Source organism: Dermacentor andersoni, chromosome 10 (genome assembly GCF_023375885.2).
Source record: "Dermacentor andersoni chromosome 10, qqDerAnde1_hic_scaffold, whole genome shotgun sequence".
Lineage (NCBI taxonomy): Eukaryota > Metazoa > Arthropoda > Arachnida > Ixodida > Ixodidae > Dermacentor > Dermacentor andersoni.
In genome coordinates, this window is record NC_092823.1 from 126,373,686 (window position 1) to 126,385,163 (window position 11,478).

The 11,478-nt window shown below is 45.6% G+C and overlaps 1 protein-coding gene and 1 pseudogene across 2 annotated transcripts; one reads left to right on the forward strand and one right to left on the reverse strand.

Moving 5' to 3' along the window:
- Window positions 1-170: 170 nt before the first annotated feature.
- Window positions 171-9,675, reverse strand: LOC126544972 (delta(3,5)-Delta(2,4)-dienoyl-CoA isomerase, mitochondrial-like). 2 transcript variants are annotated; one of them, XM_055078039.2, is made up of 8 exons: window positions 9,609-9,675; window positions 8,849-9,029; window positions 8,228-8,316; window positions 6,838-6,974; window positions 5,654-5,767; window positions 3,858-3,986; window positions 2,570-2,734; window positions 171-388 (listed from the first exon to the last, which is right to left on the reverse strand). In XM_055078039.2, the coding sequence occupies exons 2-8, from the start codon at window positions 8,971-8,973 to the stop codon at window positions 287-289; spliced, it is 861 nt and encodes a 286-aa protein (XP_054934014.1). In that variant the 5' UTR covers window positions 8,974-9,029; window positions 9,609-9,675; the 3' UTR covers window positions 171-286. The 2 variants fall into 2 exon arrangements, with proteins under 2 accessions (XP_054934014.1, XP_050048514.1); XM_050192557.3 differs by having other exon boundaries at window positions 9,236-9,628.
- Window positions 9,676-9,801: 126 nt separating this feature from the next.
- On the forward strand, window positions 9,802-11,247 carry LOC126544971 (retinol dehydrogenase 14 pseudogene; annotated as a pseudogene).
- The last annotated feature ends 231 nt before the right edge of the window (window positions 11,248-11,478 follow it).

Here is an 11,478-nt window from a genome sequence, read left to right on the forward strand (position 1 = left end):
CGTGGACCTAGGTGGCGCCTGCAATCAGCTGTCTTTTTTTAGATTTTAAACCAGCGGCAAGAATTTTTTTTAATGCTTAACGCATTTAAATGGCTTTATAAGACACGATATAATCGCTCGTGGTAAAATGTTGTACTTACCACTAAATAATTGCACCAAGACAGACACACTCCATGGTTTATAAATCATTTTTCTTGTAACATGAACGTAGATCTCCTGGGTTCATTAATAAGGCACTTGCCGGACATAAAAAAATATAATACCTAACAATTTCATATTAACCATTTCATAGGTTTGAATATTTTGGTGGTTCTTTCTCCTTTGCCATCATTGCCATAGCAGACTTCATCAGGTCCTCGGATTGCAGCATGCACATATTCCAGCACGCCTGAAAAAGCAAGACCATATATTACAGACATAGAAAATTACAATTAAAAAGTGGTTACACCGTGATCAGTTCAAATTAAATTCTGGCTATCATCAGCAGAAATTGTGACTCTTGCGGTTTAGGTAGCACCTTGGACAAGAGTCAAAGTTTAATGCTATTATGTTAATTATATCATGCAGAAAAATAAGTTTGGGGGTTATCCTGATGCAGATTTCTTCAGGAACCAGACTTCTACACTCCTGCAGAGCTTTCAAGGTCATTAAAGGGACACTAAAGGCAAGTATTAGGTCAAGCTGAAGTGATAGATTAGTGCTGGAGAATCTCTAAGGCGTCAATATTATGGCGAACAGAGTCTCAATAATCGAGGTAAATGCAGGACATGGTTAGAGACTCCCCCGGGACATTCAAGCACTTACCCGATGATGAAAGCACTCCTCAGTTAAATTCTGTCACTAGTACTCAACGACTCGTTGCAACAAAAAAAAAAAAATCCTTGTATTGTATCATAAAACGAAATAATATGCTACTTGTCCAGTTTTATTTCATTTTTTTTAGAAAAAGAAGCTCACTGAAATTACCCTCCACAACGACGCAAGCGGTCTAAAGGTATCGTTTTCACTTGACTCTGCGCCGCCCACACTTTCGCGTTTCACTAGTTTCGTTATCGCGTAGTACTGTCTGGTGCTGCGCTGGTTTTGCTGGCTCGCGAAACACTAACAAACTGGAAGTAGCAGAGAATCAACTTCCACTGGATCCCGAACGGTCTACGCCACTTGACCGAAAAGCAGCTGCAGCGGCGAATCCGTCACTCTGTCTTGGCTCGGTAGCGCCCGTCAGTCGGGCAGGGTTTTACTCACCGACGGCAGCAAAGGGTGGTGATGGCGTATGCAACGTCACCACTCCCCCGGTTGGCTGGCGGGAGATTTGAATTTTGCAAAAGGCATTCGGACCCTTCAGATACAAGTTTCTCGTAAACTAAGTCTTTTCGTGGAGCAAAATGAACGTTGCGAGGTTTCTGGAATGGTATTTAAACAATCCACGTCGACTTAGTATTTGCCTGTAGTGTCCCTTTAAACAATAGTGCTAAGCTTTATTGTGCCATTCCTTCCGCTGTTTCCATACTAAGGGCTCCTATAGTGTCAGCAAACAAAGAGACGTAGTGCAGGCAAAAAATGGAGCTCTGCTCGCTGTCAAAAGCAATAGTCCCTAAAAGTATCCTCTGAAAACTTGGCTATATTTACTAATCTTATCAGCAACAAAAATTGACGCCAATAAAGCTTGTCAAAATATTTTTCTTTTTTTCCAGAATGTGACAGCAGCGCCACTGCATTGCCGTCACATCAACCTGCGCAACATGACTGTACTAGATGACTTGTCAGTGCTGGGGTATAATAACAAAACGAAGCACTAAGCAAAACACATGGGGCACTGCAAACTGCATTGCTTAAATTGGCACTTAAACCATCAGTTACCATTAAAGCAAAAACATCTTGGAATATGGTTGGCTTGTGAGCCGGTTACCCTGCAACATGAGTAACGTCAATGTCGACAAGGTTGTCACTGCCCACACAATTTGGAAAAATCAATTAGAAGAAGCATCATTACTTCGGTAAACAAAGCCCCTGATTTCAACAACCCATCACAAGAGGTAGCACTTTCCGATGGCCAGATAACACAAACATTTAGCTAATCTAGGTGATATGCGAGTGTTCGGGCCTTCAATAACAAACTGAAGGCCCGAAGAACTAAGCATGCATGGCACTTCACATTCTGCTGGTGTCACTTTGACCAAGATTTAACATGAAGCTCGACTTGCAAAATAACATATTACAGAGAATTACCACTAGAGCACTTGACAGAACATTTCTTAAGTAAAACATTCCTGTGAACAGACAACATAATCACTATTGCTTCCACTGAGAAAATCCACTTGTTGACTGGCACTACAGCAGACGGCTCATACTTCAGCTTCACTCTGTGCAAAAGAGCAGACTATCGCACCCAGACGTAGCAATACACACGGACTGTGAAATCCGAACTAGCCATTTATACCGTTTACGTACCTTAACCGTCTTTTTCATCAATGCTGCAATATTCCATATCCAAATACCGTCTCAACAAGCAGACACTCAACCATCTTAGTGCAAGCCCGCACCAGCTACAAGAATGACAATAAGGTACCATGTAGCGAAGCCCCTCGTCGACGCCGTGGTCTCTGGAGTAGATGAGGTGCACTTTGCTGCCTTGTACAGCCACCGGACTTTTGGCAGCAATCTGCTTGGCCACATCCAGAGCCGCAGCCATCATCTGGGCCTTCTCCGGAAACACACGACTCACCAGACCTGCCTGGAACAGACAGTCCCACAGAAGCAATGGCACAAAATTGTGAGATCCCCACATAACTACAAGAAAGTGACTACAACATAGTTCCTTAAGAATGAAGTCTGTTCGCCCCGATTTGGCTAAACTGTACGGTTGAACCTTTGTTCAGTTCATTGTGGATTCAGTGAACTTCGGTTAAGCCTAATCTTTGGTAAAATGAACAGGTTTCTGGGGTCCCTTTATATCCGCTTAAAGGGAAGCCTACAGTATCATAATTCACTCAAAAACACTAACCCTAGCAATGTTGTTGCTCTGAGTAAATACTAATGTCCAAAGCACTGTCTGTGTTGTACAACTTTATTCAAACAATGCAAGCGAAAAAAAAGGAACATGAGTATCAACAGCTCACGCACTCTCTAATACACGCACAAAAAGAAATGCTCACCTCATGACTGTCATGACAAGTCGCCAGAAGCATATAAAAGATTTATGACTTTGCTGCACTTATCGGCCATGCACTCTTCGTTCCTTCCATGCTACAATGATCCTCTCTCTTTCTATTTATCCTCACAGAAAAAAGCAGCCAGATAAATTCATCACTACAGTTTTCATAGTCAAACAATCCACTTCCTTCAACTACATACAAGGTTAAAATGCTTTATGCCGATCCTACACAACTACTTGTACATAGCGTGGCAGCATGCACAAAAAATCCTCTCAACGGCATATGCACAGAGGAGCAATCACATTTAGAGTAATAGAGGTGCACACATCTACCTTTCTTTTTTAAATCATACGTCCATAACGAGGTAATAAGTAAAGACTCCCATATGGGAGTCAGAACAACATTACACCTTCAAAATATCATTAAACCTGGACTCTCATATGGGAGTGAACATCTAAGCTAATTATGGGAGTCAAAACATAATTAAGCCTTGACTTCTGTATACAGAAATTAATTCACCATTAAGCTTTCACTCGCATAAGGGAGTAAAAACACTATTACACCTCCTATAGCTTTTGATCAGTGCTTGTTATCACGCTCTACTACAACATGCCACTTTCTGGCTATAGACTAGGCAGCCATTCTTTCTGGCTAAGCAACCCAAGAGGTCGAGATAAGGGCAAGAAGTGTAAAGATACAGACCTGATGGGCCTCAGCGGCTTCCATCTTACGAGCCGTAAAGACGAGCTCGTTGACAAGGCTGGCACTGCCAATGACCCGCGGAAGCCTCTGCAACGTGCCCACATCTGCAGCCAAGCCGAGGTCGACTTCCTGAAGAGACACGTTCCAGTGTTTCAAGCCAACGACTACCGAGGGTTTCTGTTCCACTTGCTAGTGAGATTCCAGAGTGAAACAGATGTAAAACTTAAGGTTTATGTCATTCTTCTGACGAGGACAGAGCCTGCCTGCCAGCCAGATCAAATAAAGAACAGACAGTAAACTAACATTTCAATACCCAATTCCCTTCCTTGTAATGTTAACCGCACAAAGAAAATTACCATAGGCCTGTATCGTCATATCCATAGACTATCAAAAAGCACAGGCACAAAAAGCAACAGCAGTGACTATTTGCCAAGCTGATTCTTTTCTGTGCCCGCACACCACATTAAACCACTTCCATAAAGCTCAGACTTCATAAATAAGCGTGAGAACTGTGATAAGTAACCATGTCACTGATATGTATGATGGCCCAAATATCACTGGTACTTCCTTAATAAGAAGGAGCAGATGACTTATACTGCTCAGTGCCCCCACCCTCTTCTTCATTACAATGTATGTGATCTTAGTCTGGCCTGGTTGCGCTCACTTGTACAGGTCTGACTGTCGCGAGAACAAGGACACTTCAATCTAGCGCACTCTGGAATTCACAGCTGTCTGCACTGTTTTACATTATATACAGCAGAGCCTTGTTGATGCAGTCCCATTTCGCATGATTTTTTGGCACCAATGCTGACGAATGAGAACAAAAAATTGTCCAATACAGTTACGTCTTTTTTTTTTACCAGTTAATGCACTCCTGCAGAACACGATTTTCAGCATGAATGTTCATTACATCACCAAACTGCAATTCTACTATATGTTTTCGGACCGCTAGATGCCATGCAAACATGAAAAGTAGCTTCCCTGCAACACTTCCCACAACAATTCTCGTCGAGTGGGCCCGTAAAAACTTCCCTGTCAAAATGCTCCACCCAAACAAGGTGCTAACACAGGGTGAATTAAAGGAGTGAAAATGTAAGGCTTCTCAAAGCCGCAAAACGACACTGCATCTCCTGCTGCAATGATTCGTAGATAATGAGTCTGGCTAATATTTTAGTGACTTCACATTGTATGTTATTCCCACTTAGCATGTTTTTTTTTTCTCACTTTCTTATTTAAGAAGTATGAACGAGGTTCTAGCATATTTGCTGATCTGTTCTACAGATATAGAATGCTAAACCAAGAAGAGTGAGACTAGTTTACATACAAGAATTGCAAGAGCGTGTGTGCATGTGTGTTGTATTACTGCAAACAAACGTAGCCTTGCAAAACTGTTCGTACCTGCCCCATCTGAGTGAGGCATGCTTGGGCTTCTGAATCATCGACCACTACCATCACTAAACCAACAGCGATACCAGCGGTCTCTCAATAATGAGTGAAGGAGATGCGAGACATCCTGCTCAAGAAATTCTGGTAACTCTGCGCAAGACAAGCACTTACACGTCATGCGCTGGACACCTCAGATGGCACGTCGGCATATCTTGAGCTCACATTTTCAGTTTTCAGCTTCTATGCTAGTAGTCGGTATGATCTAAGACATTTGCATCAGGGAACGTGGCTACTGCATCAGCTCTGAAAGTGGCTTCAGATTTCAGTTTTTTTCTACTTTCTCGCGGACTGAACCTCCAATTCAACCTAAAGGTCATCAAGCATGCTCATCAGGAAGTTTTAGAACGAACCTTCACTTGAAAATATGCATCACTGGTGCAGTAACGGATGTCGCAAGCTGTGACCATGTCTACTCCACCACCAATGCAGGCGTTATGAATGGCTGCTATCACCGGCTTTGTACACTGTAACATCATAAAGCAATGCATGCAAAGAAATGAACGTTAAGAATGACAAGCAAAAATACAAAACACAGGAGTCATGAAATGTTACACATTCAGTGAAACAATGTAATTTTGACTCAACTAAGCCCTGTACCAGCTGTTATTGTTTTCTCAATGATTTTTTTCTTACAGTAAATTCAGTTTACATTGATGCTGAGACATAACTGATTCAGTCATCTGTCCCTCCTACATAAAAGCATTGGTTAATGAAGACCTGTAGAACCACAACAAGAAAAAAACACAGAAATACAGTGGTCACAAAATCCTACGTGTGCCATGAGCACATACAATATTGACTCAATTATGCCCTGTTGTGACTTGCTTTTGATTGTTGCAACTTGCTTTTGATTTTTAAGGCTTTGTTCAGGCAGTAGATTTACCTGCGTGCCGAGACGTGAGACCTAGCAAGCTATTCAGTCGTTAAGACTTTCTACAACAAGGCATTGGATAAGGAAAAGCTGCAGACTGTGTCTCAGATGATTACTAGACAACATACATCAATACATATCAACAAAGAAAAACTAAGGTTGCAGGCGGAATTGATACATCTGACTGAACACACCAGCATGGAAACACGCATGCACATTTCACCGAATTCCACAGCATAATCAGGTAACCTGCTGTATGCTACAATAATGTAAGCTGGCATAAAAAGCACGCTTACATGTCGGAACCAATCAAGAACACTGTGTTGCTGCTCTAAAAGTTACCTTTCAACTACAAAAATGTTGAACCACGAGCTACAGGCAACGATCAGTGACAGAGAGAGAGTGTAGACATTTCCATTAGCGGGAGCCTCCTCTCTGGACTATCATGCACGAGTACAACACATAATAGTTGCAGCTTCTGCAGTGCTTTTGAGAGATTCTCACACAGGTTCACAACAGCCCAGAGGGAATTACAATGGCACGTAACAGGGAGCTCGCACTGGAGTCTCTCAAACACCAACACCGATCAAATAATGCGTCCCCAGAACCACAAATAACAACTCTTCAAAATCAATGGTGTGATGCTGCCATCAATGAATGCACCTTCTCTAAGGAATTGAAGGTCTCTTGATACTTGGTGATCAGCCTGTGGAGATGGCGAGCCCTCCTCGCCACATCAGGCTCCTCATCGCCAGACGACTGCCCCATAGATATGCTTGCCATGCTAGCCAGGTCCAGCCCTGCGCAAGGGGGAGGCTTAAAAACTTCGGGAAGGCACTCGAAATAATTTCTTAAGCACCACCCAAGACAGCTATAGCTAGCTTAACAATGGCAGCTACAGTTATAACTACAGCATGAAGGCCTACGCCATTGCAAATCTGGGATGCAATCTTTCTTCTTCCAATAAAACACAATGACAGACATCATACATGCATCATGATGACGGTCCAGACGACAAATTTCAAATGACGGAAGCATAACAGCTTAAACATTGAAGACCTGGTGTCAAGTCCCTTGCCTTCTGGCAACAGTTGATGATGTGCAAAATTCCATGATTAGGCTTTTCAATTCATCTAACTTGCCTTGACCGAGAAGGCCAAGCTCCAATTATTGGCACAGTGGAAGCTGAGAGACACATTCTGAACTGTTTGGATGGTGCAAGGATACAGGGATGTTGGCCCCAGTGTACACACTAACACCGTGTTTATGATTATGGCTTAAAGTCTGCCACCTTGCTTAGATCAGACAAGAAGTACACTCACAGGTTTTGCATAGCACTTATACACAACCTTGACAGACACCTTGATGATGCCTATCATCCAAATTGTGACATTATGACGGCTGAATGCATAGTAGACTTCACCCTCATGTTATGCTAAAGAAACATGATAATGATAGACATTATTACAATGTATTACATCCATCCTCCAAATGACGGCAGCAAGACAGCTTGAACAGCTCAAACTTTCCCAGTTAATCCTTTTGTTTCCTAGGTATACTTTGTGGCGCAAAATACATTTCTTGAAAAGGGACAGAAGAAAGGGAGACAGTGAAGCGCCACTGTCTTCACTGTCACTTCACTGGTGCTTCACTGTCTCCCTTTCTTCTGTCCCTTTTCAAGAAATGTATTTTGCGCCACAAAGTATACCTAGGAAATCTAAGCACCAACTTGCCCAAGAAGAAGTCCTTTTAATCCTTTTGTCTTCTCCCAAGGGAACACACCGATGATAGACATCATGACGATACATGTAGCAGGTGGCACAAAAGTTGGTAAAAGTGCCCCAGATAGCTATCACTGTAAGGTGCACTTCTCAGTAACAGAGAACACCCGAGCAGGACTAAACCAAAGAATGCATGTAAAAATGCCCTTCGTGTTTGCTTAAGGTCAAACTGAAAGATGCTTTTGCACTGAAAAGAGGAAGCTGAAGGTTGTCCCACATTCCCCATGTTCAGCCCCGATTTCGATGAAAACATCAGCTTGCCACACACTTACCAGCCGTGAACAGCCTTCCAGAACCGCTTACAATGACGACGCGGCAGTTCTGGTCATTCTGAAGCTGCTGAAAGCATGCCGGAAGCTCCCTGCAAGGTGGTAGTAGTAGTAATGAGTTGTTTCACTTTACTAATAGCAGTAACGAAGAAGAAAGAAAATTCCTGCTGACAGGCAATGTAACTGTCTAGCTATAACCCTGTTGACAACTGAACGGTGCCCAGCAAAAGCAGATGGAGGAATGCCCATGCTTTCGAGCACTAGACATTTGTCTTCGGAAAACAAATGACCTAGACAATGCATGCTATGTCTCCTCGAACCACAAGCACAACCCAAACCTCAAATGCCAGAACACTTTTTTGTTTTCTTGTGACGAAACTAATGAACAAAACAACACAAGACTAATTTCTTATCGAAATATATTCCGAATGGGATGAGAAACGTACGAAGGCGAACTCAACAGGCTTCGAGCAACGGTCTCATCCTTGCAGACGCTTTCCTGAAGCCGTACGTATCAGCGCCTAATGCGCTGATGCCTGGTGCGCTAACCTGGTGAATATAAGATTTAAAAGCGAAAGCGCGTGTCATGCGCAATGAATACCCGATCGTCGTCAGAACACTCACGCCCAGAACGCCGTGTTCATGGCATTCAGCTTGTCGGGTCTGTTCAGCTCCACATGAAAGACGTGCTCGGCGGGTTTGGACACGAGCAGCGTCTCGAACGAGTAGCTCTGCTGGGAGTCGCCCATGCTTCGGTAGCTGCAGCGGACGCCAAGACTTCTCGACGACAGCAGTAAGGCGCGACCTACGAGAAGAACGGACGCCGTTTGTGAAACAGAACGGGCAGAGGTTCAGTTTCGAATTCAGTGGCGGATTGCGCTCGAGGCTGCAGATCGCGACGTCGTCCGTTCAGCCCGATCAGCCAACGCAGGAGGAAAACCGCGCTTAAGTAGCCACCGAGGCCACCTTATGTGTGAGAGAGGAAGTGGTGAAAGAGGAGCTACATCCTACCGAACTTGAGTGTGCGGTACGGAGTCATGTTGGCCAGCGATGCACACAGAGCTGCTCTACTGTTGGTTTGGAACGCCGAATGCAATCGTATAGCGCGGACGATTCAGAGGTCGATAAAGGCGTTGCGCAGGCTACGATCCGGCTGTGACAGGTGCGACAATCTCGCAACGGGTGCTCGCTCAACAAATAATAGATATACAGATCGAAAAAAAAAATATATAATAATAATAAGACGGCTTTGCGGCGAGAGTGGTGTTGCAGCCGCTTTTCGGAAGCGCAAAGGCTTTCCTGCAGTTTCGTTTTTCGACAAGCGTAAAAATTCGTAGTAGCACTACACTACGCGCCAAGTAAGAGCGATTCAGCGAGTGCGCACCACAAACTACTCGATAATTACATTATTACGACGACGATTAGAGAAGCGGCTTTCGCATGAACTCGGCCCGTTGCCTTGCGCTATTATCTACCGCTTTCCTTGCCGAGGTCAGACTGACCAAACATTGTGATCCTTCCGCAATGACAGATAATTCATACTTGTTTCCTTAAATATGTTCTAAATTTTAAATTAAATCAGCTTAAATTACTCTAAACGAAACTTTGGCTTGTCAATAAGCAACTTTCTAGCTAACATGCACAAATACGGCGACAACGTGAGGCGCAGATAACTCCCCACGGTGAAAGGGTCGGCGGTAAGAAGTAGTCACGTAGGAAGCAGAAGAAGGGGGGCGGCCGAAAAGGACGGAACCCTCAGCGAGCGCGTCTGCGCTGTTTTGTTATCTCCGATGGGTTTCAAGAACGTCTTCTTCTGCGTGGTCGCCGGTGTGCTCGCCGTGCTCGCGTTGCGCCAGTGGCGCGTCCGTACCTGGGGCCGTTGCCGGAGCAAGCGCTCCATGATCGGCAAGACGGTCGTGATCACCGGGGCCAACTCGGGTCTCGGTCGGGCCACGGCCATCGAGCTGGCGCGGCGCGGCGCCCGAGTCATCCTCGCGTGCCGCGACATCAGCAGCGGCCTCCTCGCAGCCGCCGACGTTCGGCGGGTGTCGAGCATCGAGAACGTCGTCATGCGCTACTTGGACCTCTCGTCCTTCAGCTCGATACGGGCGTTCGCCAACGGCGTGCTCAAATCCGAGATGCACCTGGACGTGCTGGTGTGCAACGCCGGCATCTTCCAGTGCCCGCTGTCGCTGACGCGCGACGGCCTCGAAATGCAGATGGGCGTCAATCACCTGGGACACTTCCTGCTGGCGAACCTGCTCATGGATCGGCTCAAGAACTCCCAGCCGAGCCGCATCGTGGTGGTCACGTCGAACCTGTACAAGCGGGCCAAGCTCAAGCCGAACGAGTTGCTCATGGATGAAACCAACTACGACAAGCGCGTGGCGTACGCCAACAGCAAGCTGGCCAACATACTGTTCGTGCGCGAGCTGAGTCGAAGGCTTCGCGGGTCGGGCGTGAAGGCGTACGCCGTCAGCCCCGGCATGGTCTACACCAACCTGGGCCGCCACACGAAGCTGCCCTGGTACCTGATGATCCTGCTGCTTCCGTTCGCGCTCTTCGCGGTGCGGACCCCCGAGCAGGGCTGCCAGAGCATCGTCGACTGCGCCGTGAACGAAGAGTACGAACAGCATTCGGGCCGATTCTACTACAACTGCCGGCCCGAGAAGTTGGAGAGCATCGCCTTGGACGACGACCTGGCGCTCAAGACTTGGGCGGAGAGCGAGAAACTGACGGGCGTCTTGTCGGTGGACGTCAGAGGCTGAGCCCAGCCCGAACGTTGTAGTGTCGTGACTTTGTGATCGTTGAGTTTGCTGGTTCAAAACTATTGTGGGCCCTGTGATCAAACCTGTTGCGAAGGCTTTCAGGACGTTCGCGCCCTTCGCGGCGCCTAGTTTCACGTGTTTAGTTTCACGATGTAATTTATTTCATGCCTGTTTTTTTTTTTTTCTGTCATCCCCACCACTATCATTATGGCCACACGGTTACACGCGTAAAATAAACGTGACCCTCCGTGTCAACTCGGAAATTTTTGTTGTTTGTCGAGGGACGGTCGTTTCCTTTTTGGCACGACGCCGCTCCTGTTGACAAACAATCTCAAACACAGCGCGTGGTTTCTTTCCGGAACCGGAACTGGCTGAAAGCCAGTCGACGGTTACTCGACTAAAAACTTTTACGTGCGCAAAATGCGGCGTAAGGTTTTACTCGCGGCTTGCCATAGTACAAACCGAATTATAACCCGTGTATTCTAA